This window comes from Typopeltis vanoorti, chromosome 7 (assembly GCF_054136105.1).
Source record: "Typopeltis vanoorti isolate ZY-2024b chromosome 7, IOZ_Tvanoo_1.0, whole genome shotgun sequence".
NCBI lineage: Eukaryota > Metazoa > Arthropoda > Arachnida > Uropygi > Thelyphonidae > Typopeltis > Typopeltis vanoorti.
Window position 1 is genome coordinate 81,591,344 of NC_143555.1, and position 27,404 is coordinate 81,618,747.

The 27,404-nt window shown below is 33.4% G+C and overlaps 1 protein-coding gene across 2 annotated transcripts in view; it reads right to left on the reverse strand.

Moving 5' to 3' along the window:
- Positions 1–17,369: 17,369 nt before the first annotated feature.
- The window catches only part of LOC150104812 (uncharacterized), a 449,875-nt gene continuing 439,840 nt past the window's right edge, over positions 17,370–27,404 (reverse strand). For both annotated transcript variants that reach the window (XM_090395370.1, XM_090395369.1), the window contains 2 exons: positions 25,374–25,809; positions 17,370–20,364 (listed from right to left, as the gene is read on the reverse strand). In XM_090395370.1, the coding sequence (XP_090251496.1) occupies positions 20,252–20,364; positions 25,374–25,809 (549 nt within the window). In that variant the 3' untranslated portion in view covers positions 17,370–20,251. The remainder of the gene's footprint in view (positions 20,365–25,373; positions 25,810–27,404) is intronic.

Genomic DNA, 27,404 nt, shown 5'->3' on the forward strand with positions numbered 1-27,404 from the left:
GTATGAGGATTTGATGATTAGTGATATGGCAAGTGAAAAGGTGCACAAGGTTTGTTTTGAAACAAACCACTCATCCTCAGTGACTCCTCCTCCCTTCCCGCTGCTCTCAAGTTCTGCAAGATGTTACTTTCACAAGGATGAAATACCTTTTATGAACCCCTCATTTAGCATTTCTATGATATCCTTTTTAGCAATTATCATTCTAGCCATCTCTCCAATAGTATAATCCTTCATTATCATTCTTTCTTGTACTGGTCACATATTGAAAACACTCTGTAGGATTTCTTTTGCTATCATTAGCTAACTGCTACTCATACTTCACTTTTGCTACTGCTAACTGCCTGGAACATGCTTGCTCTTTTTACTCCTCCTATAACCAACTATTACCACCACCCATCTTATACTTCCCCCATAATGGCTTCTTCTTCCAAATTGCATGTTTCATCTCTTCATTCATCCATTTCACACCCACTTTATTCAGCTTCTTGACCTTTGGAATGCAATTAGACATTACCTGTCAGCCACTTTCTGAACAGGTTCCAAGCAGCACTGATCTCCTTTCCTTCCAATTCTTCATTCCATGATTTAGCTGCAATCTGTCTCTTGAGCTTGTCATAATCACCAACCTTATAGTTCCACATATATTCCTTTCTTGCAGAAGTCCTCATATGACTGGCTGCCACCCAAGTAATCATCTCACAGCCACTCTCACCAACTGGAGGAGATTCAATACCTCATTTACATTGATATAATCTGATGAGATGATCAAATCCAAGATCCTTGATCTACATGTATCCTCTGTTATGTACTGCCTAAGATAGCTGTCACTCATAAACTCAAGAAATTCACTCTCTTTGCTCCCAGATGCTGTCTCATCTTCATTACAGTGTATATTACCATAATTAAAATCAACCATAATGATCACCCTTTTCTTAGTATCTAGTCTGATTTGCCTATAAGGTAACCCTCGTATAACGTGGATGTTATAGGTTCCATAGAAATGCCGCATTATATAAATCGCGTTATGAGAGACTCAAATCACATAGAAAAAATAGGATTAGGTTCCGAAATCGTTCTTTTTTTCATGTAATTTATGTAGGTTAAGAAAACAAACTATGAAACAAATACATAGCATAAAATTATAAAAAATTATAAATTGTATGTAAACTTCTTTGCCCATAATACATAAATGTTTTAGGCAAAATAAAATAAAGTGTATATTTTAATCATCATCACTCTCTTCAAAACTAACATTCCGTAGATGTTCTTTATTTACGAGTGGCCAGACGTCGTCTTCACTTGAAATCTCTTGGATATCATTAGTATAATTCTCATTGCATACTTTGGCTGTTATCAACAAGTTAGTAATAAGACCTTGCTTACTGCTATGCTGCAATTTTTTATTAAGTTCATAATACGGAGCTAAATAAATATCCAATTGTCTCGTGAATTTTCCGGAGCACTCCATTGAGAGATCATTATCCATAAAATAACTTTCTTATGAAGTTCAATCCTTCTGCTAATTTCTTTAAACTGAATTCTTTAACGGATTCATCGCAATCAGAATCTTTGGCAGAACTTTCCCCGCCATTTGGTTCGATGTCATCTATTAATTGTACCAGTTCCTTCTAATTTAAATCTACTTCCCCATCAAATAATTCACTAATTTCGTTTTCAACCATATCGCAAAAGTGCTCTAAGTGGCCATTACTATAATTTTTTTTTTTTTTACATAAAGCATTACATATTGTATGTAACTCACCAAAAAATAAAGTGTTCAGATTGAGATTAACACACTTATGATTTTGAATGCGCTTTCTTGGCAGAAAACGAAGATGATGTTCAACAATAAATACTTTATACAGTAAACAATTGACGTACGTGTGCTAAAGGGTATTTCCCCTAATATAAATTTGCTACTTATAACTACATGTGCAATACGGGGCAGACGCAGATTTAACTAAGATAAAATTTAATTTTTAAGTTGCATGGTGAAAAATATATGAAAAGATAAAGGGTTACTACAGTTTGTAGACAGTCTTATATCGAAACAGTGTTCAACAAGGGTTACTACAATTTGTAGACCGCATTGTATAAGTAACCCGCGTTATACGAGGGTTACCTGTACATTTCCTTCTCACTGCCCTCCACATTACCAGTTCTATAGTAACACCCAACTAGATATTTCATTCTGTTTAATCCACCTCATACCATGCTGTTTCAAAACCACCATTCACTCCTTTCATCTCCACCTTAGTTGGAGTTAACTCCTCTGCTACCATCAACAGCATTCCTCCCTCACACTTCTATCTTGCCTATTCTCACAAAAAAAACACCATATGTATCCATCTCTATTCCTGTCAGAATCATCATTATATAAACATCTCACTTTTTCCCAACAATTTTTGGGTGAATATAATCTATTAATGCTACAATTTCATTTTCTTTATTTTGCATACTTCTGGCATTTGTAAATATACACACTAGCTTATTTCTGTTTCTACAATAAGCCTCCTTTACTCCACTCCTCAGATGTCACCCCTCCATACCTATGTCGGTCGCTCGTATCTATCATCACTGATCTTACACTTGTCCTCGGACCAGTTTGTTTCTCCCACATTCCAATCCTTTACTGTACACACATATATCTGCTCCTGTATCCATCATCCACTCTTCTCACACAGTGTCTCCTTGTCCACCCTGACTTTCATTGCGTCTTGTGTTCTCTCCTCTCTCTCTCTCCACTGCATTCATAAGTTCTACTCTACCCTACTTACCTGCTGTTCCACACCACCTCTTGCTTCCCCAGGTCTTCCATTCATTTCAGTCATCTCGCTCTCTCTCTTGCAGCAACAGTTTTTCCAGCTGACTCACACCAAATCCATTTACATGTAGCCCATCTCTTTTATACAGCTACATCTGTCCCACAAATTTGTCTCCTACACATTGACAACATGAATTCCTTTCGTACCATACTATTATTTTTTTTACTCTCCTCAACAATCTCCTGATATCCATCCTTACATTCTCCTTGTTGCCATCCAGATCATTTGTGCCTACTACGAACTCTCTTGCTCGCTTCTTTCTCATATTTAGTGCTTCAATCACTCTGCTCAATCTATCCCCTGGAAAGCAAACCTTATGCACCAGCTCATTTTACTACACATCTAATAATTGAATCTCCCATGCATGGTCATTCTCGAATCACTTCATCTTTTATTCCAGTCTTTTCTCCTTTCAATACATACCTATTAATCTTCTCATTTCACTTCAGAATTGTCACATCTCTTGCTCATTTTTGCCAATTCTGCTTTCATATTGCAAGTTACTTTTTCTCTGCTCTTCACTATCTCTACCAGGTCAATTACACTTTCATCCTAGCTACCTATCATTGCTCGTTATCTTAGAGTCCATCAGTTTAACTTTGCATATGCTATCTTACTACTTTCAATCACCTCATTTATACTCGCTCTCTTTCTCTTGCATTTCTTTTACTATTGTTTAAACTTGGAACTCCATTCACTCCAATACTATTTTTCATGGCTTTCAGCACTAACTACCACTTCCTTTTCTCTCTTCTGACAAGTCTTGTATCTCTGGCTCGTAAAACATCTACTATAGCTGCCGTAGGACAATTGGAAGAACAGTGGAATATTGCGTCCTTCAACGGGAAAAAACCTGGGTTTAATTCCCCTAATGTATCCTAAATGCCATATGTCATTAAATTTCATTCATCCAGAGAAGAACAGTTATTGCAGTATATATACTTTTGACACATTTTTTCCATGCAAACAATCCATGTGAATAGATGTAACAGAAATTTGTTCAGCCATTCCAATTATTTATACAAGGATCTAGAACCAAATCTGAGTAAAAATTCATCCAGCCAGACTTCCAGACAAACTTATGGACAGATGGATAAATGACTGATAGGTTTTAACATATTTGGTAAAACATCACCTAAATGAGAAACTAAATTCATGGAGGACCTAACCAGAATGGAGGCAATTAAGCACAAAGAAGTTCTGAAAGTAAGAACTGCACAATGTTTGCAGCACCTCAAAACATGCCTAGTCTGTTTTGTTCTTTCATTCCTCTGCTAAAGCTTAGTATATGGTGGTTATATATGACCACAGTTACAATTTTTGTGTTATTGCATACATGATGGACAAGCAAGTTCGTTGAAGCATATAAAATAGCACGCGATAATCAAACTGCTGACACTTGAAAATGTGGGTGCTACTGAAATTCTCATGAATTCATCATAAAAATTACATTTTTAGTACTGCATACCAGGTGAGCACGAAGAACAAGAAACAGCAATGGCAAAAATGACATTAAACCAATCACAAGGTGTGTAGCCAAAATCTGCAGCTGATGATTTTTCATAAGCAGAAAGCTGAACGATTATTCATCATAAATTAATGAATAAGTCAGAGATCACTGAAATTAAATAATGGATTATTTGGGATAGCAAAGATGGTAAAAGGGGTGACAATTTTCAAAACTATGTGAAGACCGTAAGAAAACTGATAACGAGTCAATCCTGTGTTTGTGCAAAGTGACAGGCATTGATTTTGCAGTGAGGCTACAAGCAAACACATTTACTTCAGTGGCTATCAAAAAGATCAGATTTGAAGTATGGAACATCACTCTCAGTCCAGACCTGGCTTCACCGATGTTCTATCATTTCCTATGTAGACACACCTCTAGAGTAAGGATTTTGAAAATAATGAATAAGTCAAAGCAGAGATGAGATAATGGTTCAGCCTGCAGAGTTTTACCGACTGCTTTGAATAACATTATGCAATAGAGAAAATGTACTGAAAGGGAGGGAGATTATGTTGAGAAATTATGTAGAAAAAGTAAAGACTTCAAACTATATGTTTTTATATATATATATATATATATATATTTTTTAATTTTGCATTAGGAAGCTGTCACACAATGGAGGAATTATTTTTACAGTGTCCCCTGTATGTAAAGTCACAGCTGATCAGTATTTTCAGCATCAACATATCCTTCCTGTTTATGCAACTGTAATGCACATTTTGTTTATACATCACATCCAATCTCCTAATATCCGACTTCTCAAACTTTGACCTAATATACGAATCATTCTGATATCAATTACTTGCAGTTTTAATGATTACCTGAGCATCTGAAAATTCAATCATTCCCATATTCACTGTTTGCATTTTTACTAATTATCTAAACATTGAAACCTCTTATCATCAAACTTACCTCTGGTTCTGAGGGGATAAGAAGTTGTAACTTACTGTATGTCTTTTTGTGTACGTTATGCTACATCGCTTTTAGTTATAGTGAACTTCAAAAGATGCTCATCATCACTAGCAAAATCTGCTTATAATCAATTTATACAATCTTTACCAACTTTTAAGTCTATTTATTATTATTATTATTATTACTACATGACACCATCAAGGTGTCATGTAGTAAAAGACACATTGTGGGATGGCAGAATCCAGCTCCACCATATGCACACTAATGGTGCTTTTGTCAGTCAAGTCAGTTCTTTGTTGATTTACCTGTAATGTGCAGGATGAAAAACTTGAGTTTCTGGGAGAAAAAAATCCCACTATCTCAATATGAGATTGGATAACTCACCTTTAAACGAGTCCATATAAAGATTCTTCTCATCATGACAAAATCAACTCAGTTCTTTTCCAATTGAAGGATGCAATGTCCAATTGTTCTGAAATAAATTATCTTTGTATATCAACTAGAACTCCCATGTTAACTAACTTTTATTCATGAATAAATATCAGAGAGATCAAGTGCTCATAGACAATGTACACTGTTCTGCTCTGTAAATGCAATGATTGAAGTTATTACTTAGATCCCACTTTGTGCACTTTTAATTCATGCTCTTTCATACAAATGGTCAGTTTCTGATAGATGTGTTTTGTATAAATATTTTCGTAGCCATCATTCATCAAAATGTCATCAGTAACTTCCCACCCCACCAAATCTGTTAAATGCAACTGCTTCCTCTTCATTCATTCCCTTTACTATTTCTTTGGAATAGCTCTTCACTTATGTGTTTTATAAAATATCAGTATCAAGATTTTCAAAATTACATTAACAGGGTTTCTTTACTCTCAACTTTTTTGCCCATTCACAATACTAGTTTACCAATGCTGCTACATTATGTTTGAGATCACTATATATATGTATATATATATACACACATGGTGGCCCATAAGTCACAAAATGGTTTAAACATTTGCTAACTTATTTATTATTGTTATTGTATTTATATATATATATATATATATATTGTTCCCATAATAATAGGTGCTTTAGGCGCCATCTCTAAAACATGAAAAAACATCTAGAAGCACTCGAGTTAGACGGATTAAAAACTGGGCAGCTGCAAAAGGCCGCTTTGTTCGGCACAGCTTTCATTTTCAGAAGGTATTTCCGCAACGCATAGGCCCTTGGATAGAGCTTGAATTAGTGGAATATAACCAGCCTTTTAATTAAGACTGAGGAAGCAAATCAAGCTTTGATGAATATTATATATATATATATATATTTGGAGACCTGTGTAGCTCAGTGGAAGTAGCACTTGCATCCTCTGCACGAAGATAGACTTACTGTTTGAGTCTAGTCACTGACTGGAGGAACTTTTTCTAAGCCTTTCTTCGACCAGTTCCTGAGTTAGTCGATCTCTGGCACGGGCAAGTGGTTTTTTTTTTTCTCCTGGAAACTCGGATTTTTCATCCCGTAAACTCAAGAAAATCGACCGTAGAATCCACATTATTTCAGACAGTAACATATCCTGTTATGGTTAGGTACTAAGCAATGGCAGCACTTGTTTGATTGGCTACCAGTGGAGATTGAACTGCCCACTCAGTCTCCAAAAGCTAGATAGGGATTAAAGGCCTTGCTACTCCCTATAAAGGAATAAAAGGCATTAGCTTATTATTATATATGTTTTTTGTTATGAAATACAGAACTTGGAGATTGTTTTTATTAGTTATGAAATAACCACATCATGTAAATGCTTTTCATTTCTGCCTTCAGAAAGATATGCATTTCTATTGCATTTTCATGCCCACTGTTAATGTTTCTGGCAGCAGCAGCAGCCTAATTTATGCATGAATGCTCTCCGTCAGCTGTTGGATTGTCTGGTACAAGTTTTCCTTCAGGTAACCCCATAGGAAGAAGTCGGGAATCAAATCTGGAGAATGTGATGGCCAATTAATTGCAGATCACGAAATTTCTGACATTAAGATTTCTCTATGATTTCATTAATCTTAGAGAATTAATTTGAGAAATTAATATCATTAATTTCTCAAATGTTCCTTAGACTTGGGGAAAGAAAAATGAATAATCAAAAAAGTTATTCACATTTTAAACCCCATCATGACTTATGGACCACCCTGTGTGTATATACACTGTTTGGAAAGAAGTCAATGGACACAATAGTGTGAGAAACAAAAAACCAGGGCACCCACCTTAAAAAGATGTAGGACTCCTTTTGCTGTAATAACTGCAGCAATCCTACAGGGCATACTTTCCACAAGCGTACGATAGCGATCAATGGGAATTTTAGACCATTCTTCCTGTAGGCATGTAATGAGGTCCTGAACTGACGTCCCCTGACTTCAGCCAACGCACCAGTTCATCCCACAGATGTTCAATAGGGTTGAGATCAGGGCTCTGTGGAAGCCAGTCGAGCAACTTTCATGTCAACAAACCACACAGTTACAGCAGCAGCCTCATGACAGAGTGCATTGTCTTGCTGAAAGAGACAATGGTCAGTTCTGTAGAAACACCATAAAATAGGAAGCATTGTATTGTCCAGAATGTTCAGATATCTCCTAGAGTTCAATGTTCGTGGTACCACAAACAGAGGTGTGAGGCCAAACCAGAAAAAATTTCATAGTTGGGGTTACTCACTCTGGTAAGAGATGTTGCCACACCATTCCATCTGCTTGGTAGAGGATGCAGCATGATTTGTTGCTCCATAACACAGATTTCCAAGCTTCCACAGTTCACTGTACATGCTCTTTGCTCCACTGAAGACAGCACTACATATTGGTTCAGATAATGTAGGGCTTGTAGTACTACATGGAAACCCATGTCGTGAGCCTTGGTTCTGAATGTTTTTTTGCAGATTATTGTTCCAATCGATGCCTGGAACTTTGCATTCAACATGTTGGCCAACAAATGGCAGTTTTTACATATTGTCCTTCATAGCACCCTAATCGCATTTGGTGATGTGGCAGGTTGTCCACTGTGGGTAGCACTTGCAGTTGACTCTCTGTGCTTCCATCTCAGTATGGTAGCACTAATTGTTGACCTGGGATGGTCCAATTTGTCCACAATTTGCTGAACAGATACATCTGCAACATGGCATCCTATCACAACGTTTCTTTCAAACTCCAGTTCTCTTCTTGCAGCCATTTCACCCAGAAAAAGTTGCACTGACTTGGGAGCATCATATTCCTCCAATTTATACTGACCACAAACACGAGTTGTTACATGGCTATAATGCAACTTATCCACGGGGTGTCCATTAACTTCTTTCCAAGCAGTGTACACACACACACACACACACACACGGTCATGATAAAGTCTTTGTGCAGCTTTATTTCATAACTTACATTCCATACATGAAAAAAAAAAAGTGGTGGTGGGGGGGGGGGGGGGGTAAGTGAAAGAATTTATTGGGATCCAGTCTATTGCTGCATAGCAATAGACTGGATTAAAAATGAAAAATTTAGAATAATTTTTGCATATGAAAAAGTTATTTTGAATAGCTTGGCTTAAGGGAATACACCAACTAATTTGGCCATCAATCTACACAATTAAAGATTTTTCCATTTTAGCAATAAGATTGTCATGTTTGTGAATAACTACTAGTGTAGCACTTTTCATTTTATTTTTAACAGCAATAGAGTGAGGTAAGTTACCATATGACCTATCTCAGTATTCGATACACTAAATAATTTTAATATTAGTAGTCGCTAAAACCATCATATAAATGGACACTGGTTATGAAAGCATCGTATGAGCAGATTGTTATGAAGTGGGGTATTACTGTACATTTATTCTTAGGATGTCTCCCATCATTACATAGACAGAGATATGATTTTGAATTCTACAAATATGTTTTGCAGTAAAGTTTCAGTAACACCAAAATCACATTAGTTATCCTAGTCCAAAGATCATTTAAAGAATGAGGTTTGTTAAATAAATGATAGTCTTAACAGACTATCATTTATTAATCTTATTTTATTAATTTTATTAATCTTATATTTTATAACATGCACCCTTATCTCACACCTGATTTAACATCAAACCTGTACCTTCAAATTCTAACTGCTGACTACAGGTCAAATATATAAGTTTCATGTATTGCTTGATATAATGCTCCATATAACTGTAGCATTTTGAAAATGCTTTCTCTTAGTAACCTTGCCATATACCATTTCCAAATCTACAAAACTTAGAGATCCTTTTTACATATTCCCATGATTTCTTAACTATTGCCTGAAAGTGAAAACATGAACCCACCATCCTTTGTTTGCCCTGAATCCAGCTTGTTTTTAAAGTTTCTCTTCCAAAATTTTTTTAGCCTCTTCTCAAATATTTCTACATAAATCTTAACTGGACAAAGTAGAGAAATTCCTCCATTCAATTTTATTTCTCTTTTCATCAGTCATCCAGAGTTTGATTTTCTTATGCCTACTGAATTATACAGTGCAATGTAAAACTTTATACCTCCATATTTGAGCATTTTTGTTTAAATATCATCATCATCCTCTTTTTCCAACTGTCTTAGCATATTTCAAGTTTTTGATGGGTTTTTTTTTTTTATATTTTTACCTCAAGTACTGATATATACTCCTGACTGCATGTCACTTGAATTTTTTTTCTATCACCATGTTCTCATTGTTCATTCCATTTAGCAATCTTTCAAAGTAACTATTCCACACATTTAGAATATCTATATCTTCAGTTTTCATATCACTTTTATCATCTCTAATTGCTTTAATGGTGCTCTTTTCTCCATGTCTAACCTTTCTGATTAGCCTCCAGAATATTTTGTCACCTTCCTGATATTTATTTCTTGTGTTCTTACCAAAGTCTTCCCATGCCTTTTGTTTAGTTTAGCTGGTTTTACACACTGCTCCACTTTCTTATATTTTTCTCTGTATTCTCTCAGAGCATGTGTTGACTTACTTGCCAGGAACTTTCAATATGCTTTCTTCTTCTCCATAACTGCCTCTTTAACTTCTTGAGTCAACAACAGAGTTCTGATTTTTTCTATCCTTGCACATGCCTCTCTGGCTGAATCATCACCCCATCAATTTCCTGGTATGATCCTCAAGGGGATTTCAGGCTACTATGACAGCATTACATGATTAAGTTTACATTATCATTAATCTTTCCTATCAACAATTTTTCTCCAAATTAGTCAATCACTTGTCAGCATTCCAATGTTGTCGCATCTATTTCACTTTTTCTAGAATCAATCTACCAGATCTTGGTCTTCCTTTAGGCCTTTACCATCTTGGCATCAAACACCAGTTTCTAACCTTTGTTTTGCTAACCTTTCCTCTTCCATTCTCTTTAAGTGACCATATCACCTTAGATTAGCCTTGCTCACAGATTCTTGAATGCAAACAATGTCAAATTCCTTCTAAATGTCTTCATATTTGATATGATTCTGCCATTGATGCCATCTGCTCACCCCCTAATTTTTCTCAGAACTCTCATGTTTGTGATGTCTAGTCTTTGATCACGCGCTTTATTTCTAACCCACCTCTGAGATCAATAACTTAAAACTGATTTGAACACCATCTTATATAGTGCTAATTTAGTGTTTTGGCTAATTTCTATCTTATCCCATATAAATTTATTCATTTGCCATCTTCACTAAAAACTCTGCTTAAATAGCTGAAATATTTTACTTGTTCTATAGATTTTCTACGTTCCTGCTTATTTTCATAGTTTTAGTCTTTTTATTGCTAATTTTCATACCAATTTGTTATAACTGCTATTCAGTTTAGTTAGAGAACCCTGGAGACTTGCACTGAATGTGTTTGGGAGTACGAGCAAAGAGCTGAGTTTGATACCTCCAATTCTAATATCAGGTTTAATGCTATTCTCTTTCATAATAATCAGATCCATATAAATGATGAATAAGAGTGAAGATAATATGCATCCTTGTCTTACCTCTGGTTTTACATAATACCATCTTCCTGTATTTCCTTCAACTCTAACTGCTGACTTACAACTTAAACACAGTTGACCCTTGAACAATGCAGAAGTTCAGGCTGCCGATTCTCCCCCCCCCCCTCCCCTTCTCTCTCTCTCTCTCTCACACACACACACACAGTTGAAAATCCATGTAATACTTTTGACTCCCAAAAACTTAACTACTAACAGCCTACCGTTGACCGAAAGCCTTACCGATAACATAAACAATTGATTAACACATATTTTGTATGTTACATGTGTTATATACTGTATTCTTACAATAAGGTAAGCTAGAGAAAAGAAAATATTATTAATCCTTTCTTTTAGTGTTGCACAGTGATCAGCATTCCTTTTAGAAATTATGGACTTTACAAAACAAAGACAAACCAGACTACAATAAAACTATAACCATTTCTTACATTAAAGGGACATCAGATAAAATAAACAGAATACTACAAAAATACAACCTCAAAGCCACCTTTAAATCTCCTGCAAAATTAAAAAGCTTACTCAACTCATCCAAAGACCCACTCCCTCTGCTGGCCCACCCTGGAGTATACTGTATTTATTGCACCTGTAACATGCTATATATAGGGGAAACAGGACACACAATTCCTATCAGACAAAAAGAACATAAAAGACACATTAAATATAATAATTATGGTGAAATGGCCTTTCTGATCATGCCCTGAACACCTTACATAAAATTGACTGGAAAAGCATTAGTTGTCTACATCACACCAGAACATAGTATGAACGCAAATTTAAGGAAGTCTGTGAGATTATTACCAACCACCCAATCTGAACAATAATGATGGTCTAAAAATTCCAAACATATGGAAGGCACATAATCGACCCACGGAACCTTCTTCTCTAAGAGTAAACTATAAACAGGACCATAAATCAAAAATAACAATTGTAATGCTAAAAATAGGACATCATTGTTACTGAAAGAAAGCTATCTATAAGAAAGAATGTTTATTCATATTATCATAAATAGAATTTAGCTCGACAGTTTCTATATAATTATTATTTTTTTTTTTTTCACTAGAGATCATGCCATTAGAATAACCTGTGATCTAATCATTGTTTCTCTAGCTTACTGCATGAAATGTAACTCGGCTTGTCCTGTATATTTGTATATGCTCCAGATGATGATCTTAATATGAAGATCGAAACGTCAGGAAATTAAGAGTTTTTTATAACACAGTTGTAAAGTCCATAATTTCTAAAATGAAAATATTATTAAGAAAATCATAAGGAAGAGAAAATACATTTACAGTACTGTACTGTATTTATCGATACCATACGTTTACGAGATGAATTGTCTGTCAGTACTTTGTCTTATACAAAATACTGTACATGTTATATGTATTACTAACACTAGACATCAAAACTGAAAAGATAATGTGAAAAAAAAATTCATATTTATTTACAAGTAATAACAATTCATGCACTGATAACAAAGAAGCAGCAACATGATTGCATTATAGTACCCTAGCCTATACACTAATGAATGAATCATTATAAAATTTTTATTTTATGTTAATTAATTAGTTAAATTTAACTAATTAATAACAGTTCGTTGTATGCAGTTAGGATTTAATACTACATCTTTACGTTTGTTTACATTTCTCTCGACTGTGAATGGCAGTCGAGAGATAATTTTTTCGATATTTCTAGGCTACATGGTTTGTCCGAGTTTTTCTAAAAATTGTCACAAATCTCCAAAAATTTTTCCGATATATTTATTGAAAAAACATCCACATATAAGTGGACCCATGCAGTTCAAGGTCAACTGTATAAACTATGCATTGCTCAGTATAATGTTCCATTTACCACATATAATTGTAATGTTTTGTAAAGCTTTTCTCTGGGCACCTTGTGCATGCTTTTCCAGACCTACAAAACTTAAGTACAGAACCTTGTCATATTCCCATGATATCTCAACTATTTGTCGAAAATCTGACCTTGAGAACTTCTATTTAGCCTGAATATAGCTTGTTCTTCTCTTAAGTTCCTCTTTCACCATTTTCTCAACTTCTTTGCATAAATCTTACCTGGAACACTTTGCAGATAAATTCCTCTATAATTCGACCTGCTGATCTCTGAGACAATGCAATGCTTTTATGCCTCCATATTTAAGCATTTCTGGTTGAATATCATCTGCTCCAGCTGCTTTTCCACATTTCAAGTTTTTGATTACTTTTTCTGTTTGCATTCTTCTTGAAAATTTTCTAGTATGGTTCTGTCACTGCTTGGTTTGTTTAACTGTCTTTTAAAATAATTACTCCAGACATCTAGGACATCCTTATTTCCAGTTTTCATGTCACCTTTATCATCTTTGATTCCTTTTACAATGCTCTTTCCTCCATTTCTAAGCTTCTTCAATAGCCTCTAGAACATTTTGCCACCTTCCTGATATTTATTTTCTATATTCTTACCAAAGTTTTCCCATGTCTTTTGTTTAGCTACTTTTACACACAAAAGATATGGGACAAAAGTTCCTAGCAAATAAGTCAGCAGATTTATTTGCTAGGAACTTTTTATAGAAAATTTTACAGAAGAAAAATATCTTTTTGATATTTTTCTCTGTATTCTTTTAGAGAATCTGCCGGCTTATTTGTTAAGAATTTTAAATATATTCTTATTTTTAATCCTTGCAGACAACTTCACTACACACCTCTCTCCCTACCTGAATTGATCAATCTTTTCTTCAGTTTGGCACTGAGACTTAGTTCTTGTTTTAATTTTTTCTTCAGTAATGTTTGTATAGTTGAGTACAGTTTACCTTTAAAAGCTGTTCAACTTCAAAACTTTCTTAAAGTTTTTAAAGTTGAACATTCATTCAATTTTATCTTACTTAGCACTAAGTGATGGTTACTACCAATTTCAAATCCTCTGTACTACACTCTTGTATCCTAAACCACCATGAAGAGATAACTATCAATAACACAGTCAATGATTCCTATTTCTTGCATCTTCTCTCCACGTAAACTTATGCACATCCTTATGTTGGAACATTTAGTTAGCAACAACTAGTTTGTATCCTGAGCCAACATCAAGCAGATACTTACTGCTATTATTAGCTTTGCTCTTTTCACCACAAAATGTACCTATATGCTGGTAGAATTCATTTTCTGCTTGGCTGTTTACATCTCCAACAAGGACCACTTTTTCCATTTTCTTTATGTCAGCTGCTTGCTCTAACGACTTGAAAAATTCCTCCACTTCTTCTTTAGAAGTTTCTGTGGCACAAATAAATTTCGTTGTCCATTTTCCCATTTTGAAGTTTGCCCACACAACTCTGGCTGAATTGTTCAATGCTTTCTTCAGGTTCTGCCACCAAATCTCTAAGGTTTGTTTGTTTGTTTTCATATAAACATTTTTTTCTTGAATAATATATGTGCATCCAAGTCCATAATTCATCTCTGAAAGTCACTCAAGTTTGATTCTTTTTAAAATTTCCTTATGTATGTTTCATTTTAATATATTTTTATCCTGCTTTAAACTCAATGGTGAACATCCTATTTCACATCCTCTATATACTCATGTATAAACCAGTCTGAAGATGTCATTGAATGTTTTTTATTTCTTGTGTCCTCTCTCTCCATGTGAATTTGTACATGTCCTTAACAGAAATCCAGCATGTTATTAGCTTTGCTTTTTTCCTCCAAATTTTCCCCAAACATTTCTATGTCTGGTAATCATTTCTTACTCTGCTGTTTAGATTTCCAAAAGGACTTTTTTTTTTTAATCTTCTCTAATGCTTTGAAAAATTCCTCCACTTCTTCCTTAGTAGAAACCTTCTGTATGACCATAGGCACAAATAACTCTTGTTGTCTAATTCCCCATTCTGATATTTGTCCACATCACTCTATTTGATAATGACTGCCATCCAAAAAGATTATCCTTGTACTGATGAATACTACAGCTACTTCTTTTCGCTGAGTATTATTACCTGAATACAACATCTTGTATTTGTTGCTTAGAAGAATTTCACCTGTTTTTGTCTTCTTTGTTTCAGTAATGCTTATTATTGTCAATCTAGTACTCATCCAATTCTTCTGTTAGTCAATTTATTTTCTATAGATGCTTCCTATCTTGATGGTGGCAATCTTGAACTTTGCAAATGTTGGAGCTTGTTTCAATATCTAACTTTTCACTGTTCGCTCTGGTGAAAACATTAGGGGCCTTGTTTAACGGGACAATGTCCTAGCAGGCACGAAATTCTGCCACGTTGTAACATCGTTTTGTATTTTGGTTTAAGTCAATAAGAAAACAAATTCTCATTTGTTCCAAATTGCCAGCCCATCTTACATTCATTCAGTATCTGGTAGATACCTACTTATGAGTTGCACCATGAAAAGGTGAGGATTTGACAAAGTCACAAGTCCAAGTTAGTTCTCGGAATTCTTTAAAAGGCTACATGGAGGTCTCTTTCTAGATATCCGGGTTCAACCCTGGAGTGACCACCCCCTTTCCCTTTTTTAACTGTAAAATTTCTAGTCCACTTTGTTAATGAAGTAGGATATTCAATATATATGATCTTGTTCATGCCAGTTTTTATGCAAAATCATAATTTTGCAGGTGAAAATGAAAACCGTTTAGTGATAAATCACACACACACACACACACACATATATATATATATATATCAGGGTTACCAAGTAATTTTATAAGCTTGGTTATTTAACTCCTAATCCCAAGTATGCAAACAATTGAGTTTGTGCCTGAAACATAGTTCAAGTCTAAAGATAGTACAACACCAGAGCAACTCATTGTAAAGGTGGGTAAAGCTCTGATCACTATTCTTAGTATTTTCACATAATGTAAAGCACATCTCACTAAAAGATGTATACTGCAATACATTATAGGTGGGGTCACTACCCAGACCAGTTTCAACCTTTTTTGAGGTCTCCTCAGTGAGTAGCTAGACCCTAAATACCAAGGTTTTAGTAATACAGAGCCTTATCAACTTTACCTATAGAAGTTGCTGCAAGGTGTTTTTATTTTTAATAAGAATCTCTGGAGAAGATATAGATATAATTATTTTTTTAACTTGGGGGATATTATATATTAGGGTTACCAAGTAATTTTATAAGCTTGGAACTGGTCTGGGCAGTGACCTCACCCATAATGTATTGCAGTATACATCTTTTAGTGAGATGTGCTTTACATTATGGGAAAATACTAAGAATAGTGATCAGAGCTTTACCCACCTTTACAATGAGTTGCTCTGGTGTTGTGCCATCTTTAGACTTGAACTATGTTTCAGGTGCAAACTTAATTGTTTGCATACTTGGGATTAGGAGTTAAATAACCAAGCTTATAAAATTACTTGGTAACCCTAATATACAATATCCCCAAGTTAAAAAAATAATTATATATATATATATATATATATATATGCTTTCATTCTATACTGAACCTTTCATTATAACTAACTGGATATGTTTTTAATGAATTAATGCTTTTAATTTATTTTATTTGGAGATATACTGATTTTATCGATACCTAAGTTGAAAGGATGCAGGTTAAATCAAATTTGTTGCACTTGATTTTGACCCACAAACCTATAAAATATACTAAGAACATTGCATTAAGAGTACTTGAAATATGCAATAACTTTTGTTGTTAATTTAGTATCATATAAAATCCAAATGACAGATATCTGCCTGTTTTCTCTGAAAAATTAATTATACCAATAATGGATTTGACTTATTCTGTGCAAAGACATGTTTAAATTACTACAAAAATTTCAAACTGAGCTGAAGTCAGAACCAAGTGATTGTGTATCCTCATTTCCACATATGGAATTTCTGAAAGATAGGATTATGCACATTTTTCTTTCCTAAGATATCAAATCGATATCTTTTGAATCTTTAGTATTGTTAAAGATATCAAATTGATATCTTTAACAATACTAAAGTCTAGAAAATTGTCATATTTGAACCTCGTTGTTACAATGATAACAATGAATGTCTTGCAAGTCTTATTCAATACATAATTTTACACACTTTATAATAAAGTAACTTAATTTAATTACTTGTGAAAGAGATATAGATATAGATAAAATTCAATTATTTTTGAAGCATTTCAATTGACATAAGAAATTTCCACAAGAATCATTCAAATGCTATAGATTTTATTTACAAATAAATTATTGATACATATGTCAAAAAAGAGGGGGGGAAAACACAACCAAAAAAAGTTTGCTAATGTGTAGTGGAGGGCATAATATTGTAACAGGATTTTCCCCTCTTCCCCTCCAGAAAGAATTTTATATTAGAATCACTATAGGAGAAAAGGTGTTGGAACAATGCCAAATCTTTTTACATGAGTCTTAACTGTTCACTTTGCCTGCAAGAAGTTCAGATATACCACCTTTAGCCTGAGGGTAACAGGACTATAACAAGTAAATGTATATGTTTTAGTGTGTGTGTGTGTTTGTTTCAAATATGTGACCAACAGGTTCTGTTAACAGCTTTCTGTACAAATTTCTGTAAGGACAGGAAGTAAGATTAAGGAAGAATTCATTTAAAGTAATGACTTACATAACATTTTGCATATTGTTAAAAATAACACAAATATGATATGTTTCATTAAGAATCTCATCAAATTTTGATATTCCAGTCTATACATTTTGGTACTCAATCTTTGTGATTCAAGATTGTCATATAAATGATAAATAACTATTTTCTATGTGACTGATCTTTTTACACATGTATAACAATTCTGATTGTACATGTCTGCAAAAAATATGTGCATAGAATACAAATATATTTTTAAAATATATTCACAAAAATGAAAACTAAACTGAAAAATGTCTTGTTTCTTCATAAATAGGATGTATATTATTCATGATACTTCAAAACTGTACAAATTGCAAAATTTTAGGATTGCTTCCTCATATCACTTTTCTTTGCATACATATTAAAAATTCGCCAACAAAGTTCAAACTATTTATATGCATACCAGACTTAACATTTGAATGATACAAAAATGAATATGTCACAAGGCCACTGTGGGGAGGGAAAAAAAAGTTTGTACTAGAGACTGTTCTAGGAAAGAGAAAGAAATGGGTTTAAGACCTCCACCCATTAAATAATACAATAAAATTGCTCAGATGTGCATATGTAATCTCAATAGAAATGTAATTTGTTATTAAACTCTTAAAAATTTAGAACAGAATTAACCACACTATAATTGCTACACAAATGTGAAAAACTTAAAATCTGTACAAATCCTCTCATTTTTGTAGAATATATTAAATGGAAGCCAAAAAATTTTAATAACACCCATTCCTCAATATAAAGTTCAAAAAACTTTTCAACATCCAACAAATGTTCTGGGAATTAATTCCCAATCTTATGACACTGAAACATATGTAAACTCTTAGTTATAAATACAGTTATAGTAAACTTACTATTCATTGCATTACTGTATTGCATTTTCAAAGGCTAATTCATACAACTCTGATATGAAAACAAAAGTTGACTACTCAACAAATTGCATTTTTTTTAGAATATATTGCTACCATATCTATATATATTTTATAGTAATTTTTTTCCCTTTCTTTCTTTAAGCTTCTATTTATTAAGCATGGTTCTTAAAATGCTATCTATGCCATCTACCTTCACAAATCCTAGGCAAGATTTGTAAAGGATCCCTTCTGAGATGAAAGAGTATACTTAAATATGGTAGCAATTTTTCTACATTAACAGAGAAAAAGAGAGAGAGAGAGAGAGAGGGGGGGGAGAAACTAAGGAAATAGCTTCCTAGCTAATGAAAGTTCTAATTCCAACAGTAAGTACAATTGTAAGCAAGCTTAGAAATCACAAAATTTCTTGGGGGGAGGGGGATGTTTATTTATTTATTATTTTTTTTTAACAAAAATAACTTCTTGCAATAGATGATTAACAAAAAGCAGCTGTTCAATATTTGCACTTTTACAAGTTTATATTTACATCTGTAATTACAGAAACAAATTTAAGAATTTCTGTATATGCACATAAAAAAAAAAAGCTGCCTTTGCCTTTACAACCATAACTGTGATCAACATCAAACATAACTTTATACTTAACCACCTGCCTTCTAAACAAAAATACAGCTAAAAAACAGCATTTCCACATCATTTTATTTATGATAGGCAATTTAAAAGGGGAGAGGTTAAATGGAATAAATTTATATGGAACGACAGAAAATAGCTATAAGAAAAGGAGGGGGAGAGAGAAGAATAAACTGAGTGTACATATGAGTAATTCATTCCATTAAAAAAAGAAAAAAAAAAGAAAATTATATATATATATATACACACACACACATTCTGCTGCAGAAAAACAGAAATTGTAGTTTTTCAAACAAAAGCATTTCCCATAAGGAATGAAATATGCTGTAGTGGCCAAGTTCAAGCATTTGGGATGGGGGGAAGGTTTTGATTTAAATGTAATGAAGGATATTTAACTGTACAGGGAAGATGTCCATAATAGAAAAAAAAAAATTTGCTTGAACAAAGCCACAAAAATTATTTCAGAGAAGAAGACAGGACTAATAAGCTTTGTGTTTCCTCTAACTACAACAACAGGCTTCTCACATACTGTAACAACTGCCAAATTACAATACAGAACTGTGTAAAATACACACCAAAATATACCTATGATGGTCAACCATGGATTGACAATTCTTATTGAAAACAATAGGGCAATGGCCTGTCTCATATGGTCATTTACATGGAAAAAGCATGATCACAATGTAGTAAGTATCCGAGAACTATGTACAAAAATATATACATGGTATATATATATTTATATATATATTTATATAATATGTATATGTTCAAACGACAGATCCCCCCATTTTCCCTAAGATAGTCGGTGCACATGGTTGAAATAACAGTAGTGCCTTATAATACAGACCTGCAGAGAACGTTTTTTGTTTCTCGCCATGTGCGGTTTTTCTGTAGGTTCTTGTTAAGGAGTACACACAAACTGGAGGGATATGAAACCTCTTGCTAAAGGTTGTCTCTCACAAAAGACAGTCCTTTGGTTACATAAGAAACTAAGTCTGAAATTGAAGAATGTAGTGTCAACTGACCACACTGTTCATTCAGCTTCTTAAAATAATCTATAAATAAAAAAAAAAAACGTTTTTAATAAATAGAATTTTATTATATTTTTTTAAATCATGAGAAACAAAAGTAATTTTAATATTGATGACATATGCTGCAATAATATTTATCACTAATTCACAGCTCTTCTACTATGAAATATTTTCAACTTTGTGAAAGCTTATTTTTGAGATTTAATAACTGATGTTTTATATACTCACAATGTTATTTTTACATTAAAAAAAAACTATAAGAATGATCTGTTAACAGATTTAACCAGTGTCCACTGAAATTGAAATAACGTTTGAAATAATATGGATATAAAGCATAAATTATCCAATACATTTCATCCATATTGCCATTTTGTGTAATCAAGGAAAATAACTGCAGTTAAAGTTCATACAATGAATGCTGTACATAAACAAGAAGTTTGCTTTTATATATAACACATTACAGTTTCCAAATCGCTGATTATAAAAATGAAAAGAGAATGCAAAATAACATATTTTATCTTTCTGAAACCATTCCTTAATTATGCTCAAGATCAATTACATTTAATAAAGTTTACTTTTAAGTGTTCATTTACTCTTTGCATTTGTTCAACCTATGCTACTGAATTAATGTTAGTACTGGTTAATAAGTGTTTTATGTATTTCAAGAAAGAAACTTGAAAATGGAACTTATTTTTCTTCAGGATTCTTTGTTATAAGTATACAAATACAAAAGTTTGGCTAAATGTTAAAACAAAAAATGGAACTCAGAAAAAAACTAGTGTGTTACAAAAATAAATAAATACAGTAGTCAAAATTCCAGTATATTTACAGCAAAAAAAAAAAAAAAAAAAAAAAAAAAAAAAAAAAAAAAAAAAAGTTTAAACGTACTAATAATTACTTCACCTCCTCTTCAAAGCACCTTTTTCACGTCTCTCTCTTTTGAAGAAAATCAAACAGTAGTCTGTCATTACACTAGCATTCTACTGTGTCCTGGTATCTGTGCTCTATGTGATGATGTGCCAGCAGAACGGTTTAACTTGCTCATAACACCCAAGTTTTCATGAAAGAAGTCAAGTTGAGAATGAGGTGAATCTTCAGTGACATCTTGGCTCCTATCTTGTTGTACTGTGTTATAAGTTGATCAACTAGCTCATAGTTTTGAGCTTTTGTGTTTTCCCAAAATCCTTCAACAATTGCTGAATGACTTCTAAGAGTCTAGTTCAAATTCTTCATTTTTAATCTTTCTGAAAATCTTACAATTAAGTATCAGGAGATTCATTTTTGTTTGATCCTCTAACAGTCTTTCATAATAATATATTTATGGTCACAAGTACTGTTTAGAGTTAGATAACTCTGTGTTTTGATCTTTATATCAAGGTCATCATTAGGAATATATACACTACACATACACTTTAATACTGGATTACTGTATGTCTAGCCTAACCTGTAGTGATAAAAAATTACATCAGACTAAATATGCTCCACTAATTAAAAGTTAATTATTAGTTCTTTCCCTTTCTTACTGAATGGCTAATTTTATTTTAACCATTCAAGACAGGCTACAGTCCTGTTTCATAAGGTCCTTTTGAGTTCTTTCTTTCCTGAAGTCTTACAAATTCCTATTTCCACATCAAAACTACTCTAGGTTATATAAATCAGACTTCAGGCAAAAACAGTAACATTGAAGGACTTACCTTGTGGAATAGGACTCTAGGCTATCTTCAATGATTACAATAATACTGAAAGTGAAAGAGCTAATTACAAGAACAGGATTCCAAGAAAATTTAAAACAAATTTTAATTTCTGAATTGGGTTTGTTTTTCACCACAAGAGATCAAGCTAAGTGGGTTAATTGTTACTAGACATACTGTAGCCTATAGTAGTAAAATTGCTTTTGTGTAGTGTATTATATATGTAAACACTCCTGAAGATAATCTTTATATAAAGATCAAAACATAGTTTAATTTTATTAAAAGTTATTTAACTCAGAAAAATAGTTGTGTCCATAAATCTAGTATAACAGGTGCTGCTCACCATTCAATTGCTAAAAATAAAGTTTCTCATCAGTTTATTATTATTTTATGCACTAAAATGCATGCAATTCATGTTACATGAATTGCATATCAAGGATAACATGAACTGCAATTTTTTTGGAACTTTTTGAAATTAAACTTTTTCTTTCAAGCATCAGTTGCACTTAGACTCCTTTCTCTCTCACTCAAGTACAAAACAGTATTTTATCTCCATAAAATACTGTTTTCACATGCTACAACAAAGACAAAATGGAAGAGTAACGATACAAGTATAGACTGATTAAAAAAATATTCCTACAGTGATAAAAGAGATGTGGTTTTCCACAAGCAAATAGATACAGTGCTATGTCTTGACTACCTTAGGCATGTGGTAAAGATGCAAATTTTATTCACATTTATACTCTTCTGAGTGTAATTCATCATTCCACTTGGTAGTAATTTACTGTACCATGCACAACAGAAATAACTGAATTCCCCCCCCCCCCCCCCCCCCGAAGTTATTTTAACCAAAACTATGTCCAAGACATGTCCCATAAATTTATAAAATTAAAACATTTATAAGGCAGTTATCAAAATAACTGTTGGTTTATTACCATGCAGTGAACAGGTTAAGTTTTTTTTTAAAAAAAAATATATGTGTGAGTGAACTAAGGCATATGTGTGTTTGAGAGATTCTGTCACTTAAGTAGTAACAGCACAAGCATAGTAAGTGTCATCATACGCTGATTCACCTATCATCAACCAAAAACTTCAAAAACTTGTTGGATTCAAAGTTATCGCACGTGTAAACGTGTTATTGCAAATCTGCTGTAAGACTGAGTTTTTTTTTTTTTTTTTTGATTTATCAAGTGTTTTCTTAGATTAACTGGTGTATCTTTAGTATATTATTGTAGTTTTATTAATAGATTTACTGTATTTAGTAATATAATTGTAGACATATTAGTTTCTGATACGTCTTAAAAATGGTGCCAAAAAACTCATCAGAAAAAAGCAATGTCAAAAACACAAGCTAATGTAGGTGCCAGTGAAGAGAAACTTTGTTCTTCTGAACAAAAGAATTAGAGTATTGGTGTTAGTGATATAAGCGAGGATAACCTGACATCTGAAACATCTAATTATTAAAATTATTAGACATTTGACCAGAGAATTAAAAAAGATGAGAAATGTTTAAAGCAATTTAGACAGGATAAGAAAATAATCAGAATGAGAGGCAGAAAAGCATTAAAGTTAGTAAGAATAACAATAACAAAGTAACTTAATTAGAATATAAGCCTTCAGCTTCCCATGTGAAAAAATTAAAAATGTGACAAATGTTATAGAGAGAAAAGAGATGGTAGTGCTGGTTGGACCTATGATTTAAGCAGCAACAAATACAGTATGAGAAAGGATATGAAAGGAATCTTGGAAGAAGCAAGAAAGAAAAGCAAGAGAGTTTTTAACAGAGTGTTGGTTTATTACTGGCATACATACAACAGTAGTGCATTAAGAAGGAGGGCTGCGATAGCAAATGTTCAATGTGCAGGCTGTGTAGAAGAAATGGGTGCAAGTTTCTAGATGTGTGGAGTGAATCTGATGATAGAAAAGACTTGTATAAGAGGGACAGCCTGCATTTGAATTAATTTGGCATCAGAAGCATGTGGAAATTATTTACTGAGGTGAGACCTGATGCAGAGTCACTGAAATTAAATAATCATGGGAGGAATGGTGAAAATTTAAATTCAGCTATGGTATGTAATGTTAATAATATGAATGTTATTAAGCATGGTTATGTATCTCGCAGAGGGGTGGAAATGTATGCTTTGAGTTTAGACTTTTTGAGTATATATCTGGGGAGTGAAAAGAGAAACTTCCCCAACTATGCTGGTAGATGTAAGTATAAGAAAAAGCCAGGTGGTAATTTGTTATGTCTATACACAAATGCTAAAAGCATCAGGAACAAAGGGATTGAGTTTGTTTCTTTTGTAAATACACTGTAGCCCAAGATTGTTAGCATTAGTGAGACCTAGTCAGAGTCAGGTTGTTACTGGGATTGAGTACAAAGGGTATAGTATTTTTAGGAAGGACAAACAGAGAGGAGAGGGTATTACTAATGATATCTGATTTTTGAGTCCAGTTAGGATAGAAATGCATGAAAGCAATAACAGTAATAATTTTCTTATGTAGCAGGGAGATTGTGCTATCTGGTGGGAAGTGGAAGCTATTAGGATGGAATATATGGTGGGATGTTATTAGAGACTGGTTGGTTCAGTTTCTTGGGATGATGAAATGTATTGCCAAATTAGAGTGATGGGTACTAAATGAGTGATCATTATGGGTGGGTGACTTAAATTATCCAAATATTGATTAAGTAGAACAGAATTCTCATACTAATTTATTGTACCATGCACAACAGAAATAATAACTTTTTTTATTTTCCCTTGACATTGTAGCTTTAACCAAAAGCATGCCCAAAACAGCTGTATCCTGTCCCATAAGCATTCATAAAATAAAGCAGTTATCGCAGAAACCATGAACATGCTAAGGATTTTTTTTTATTATTTTTTTTTAATATAGATGAGATGAACTAAGGCATATGTGTATTTGAGGGATTCTGGACAGCTGGAACTGTCTGTCACTGAGAGGTATTAACAGCACAAGCATAGTCAATGCCATCTAGGCAGATTCACCTGCCATCAGCAAAAACTCGAAGAACTTGCTGGATTCAAGGCTATCCTTTAGTGTAGAAGTGTTATTTAAAAGCTGCTGTAAGACTGATTTTTTTTTTTTTTTTTTAAATTAAAAATGTATTAAGTGTTTTCTTAGATTAACTGGTATATCTTTAGTATATTACTGTGGTTTTTTAGTAGATTTACTGTATTTAGTGATATAATTATAGAAATATTATTAGTTTCTAATAATCACTCAAAGGAAATTTTTATATCATAATTTTTATATTATAATATATAGAGTAAGCTAAATTCTTGTAAAATATAATAATTTAAGAAACTGGGGTATACTTACCTTTAATTTGAAAACGTGATATTAGAATTTCTGATTGCTCCCACAGATCATGACACATATGCAAATTACGCAAATGCATATGATGTTGATGTATCATGTCCATCATTTGCTGAGATACACTTATTATGCCTGGTTGCTGCTGCACATGAGGTACCTGAAGCTGTCCTGAAGTATGAAAGGAAGGAGTATGACACACTGAAGGTGTTGGAGTGCTAGCTGGTCGATGATTACCATTTAGGTCACAGCTACTGTATCCACTACTCTGAGAACCTACAGATGCTACACTTCCAGCAGGTGATGGGGTAGGTGAATGGGGAGAGGGTACACCACCTGCTCCACCTATCCTGGGCTGATAGGGTGAAGGCTGAGATAAACGAGAATGACTGCCAGGAAGTGGTGAGGAGTGAGATGTCAAACGGGTATTTGAATGAAGAGACTGGAAAGAAAAATGTATGATATATAATACACACACACATGCGCAGGGTGATAAAAATTAAAATATCATTGTTTAAGGCCTTATGGAGTGCCATCCAGATCCAAATTATGCGAAACTTTGCAGGAATATATTGTGCATCATCGGAAGTGATATCTGAGGAAAAAAAAAAAAAAGACAAAAAAAATAGTTTCAAAATTCACCACCAGAGGCAGTTATTAACACCAAATGCATGGAATTTACATATCATGCAACTCAGCATGCCAGGAGGGTTTATAAAGATGAACATGGGATTTTTCCCTTCATTCTGGTTGATAATACCATCCACTGCAATGGAACTAACTTTTCCCCAATGTGATTTGCTTGTGAAGCTCACTTAAACAACTGCAATGCTGTTGCTGCACTCTGCAAATTTCATCACCTTAACAAATTTACATGGGTGTACAGGATAATATGTAGACAAGGTCCACTATCTCCATGTGCTTTTTTCCCCTCCTCAGATATTGCTTCTACATGACACACAATGTATACCTGCAAAGTTTTGCAGCATTTGGATTACTGGGTGGCAATCTACAAGGCCTTAAAACAGGGATACTTCAATTTTGATCACCTTGTACATGATTTGCACATATTTATTGAATATTTAAGATTTATATAGCTGTTTCAAAGCATGGTTACTTAAGGGTCAAAGAAGATGAATAAAAGGAAATTTCATAAGACTTATATAAAATATTTGGAGAACTAACATGCTTCTAATCCAATGTTCTCATATATTTTTCACCACGCGACTTAAAAATCAAATTTCATCTTCGTTAAATTTGCGTCTGCCCATGGTAAGTTTTTTTAATTATTCCATTCAATAAGCTAATATTGACTCCTGTAATTTTCACATAAACCTCCTAAAACTGTCTTGTTTCTTACAGTTGATATCATTTGTTCAACGAGGTACTTATACAATGCGGTCTACAAATTGTAATAATTAACCCTTTATCTTTTCATATATTTTTCACCGCACGACTTAAAAATCAAATTTTATCTTCGTTAAATTTGCGCCTGCCTGTATAAAGTATTTATGGTTGAACATTGTCTGCGTTTTTTGGCTGGGGAAGCGCATTAAAAATCATAAGTCTGTTAATCTCAAGCTGAGCACTTTATTTTCTGGTGAGTTATATACATAATTAATATGTAATGCTTTTTTTATGTAAATTACTTTTTATAGTAATGGCCACTTAGAGGGCTTTTGCATATGGTTGAAAACGAAATTAGTGAATTAATTGATGGGGAAATAGATTTAAATGAGGAGGAACTGGTACAGTTAATAGATGACGTCAAACCAAATGGCAGGGAAAGTTCTGCCGAAGATTCTGATTGTGATGAATCCACTGTTAGATCCTGAATGGAAGATTTTTGAGAAATTATTCATTCAGAATCTAACATAAGAATTTGGCTAATTCAGATAATACCTGGTTGACAGCACACGGTTCTGAATTTTGTTGTAAAGGAACTTTATGTAATAACATGTAAATCACACTAGAAAAATCTTGTAGTTGAAAGTTAAACTGAAGGATTATAGGATTAATGAATTTTAATAAGGAAAA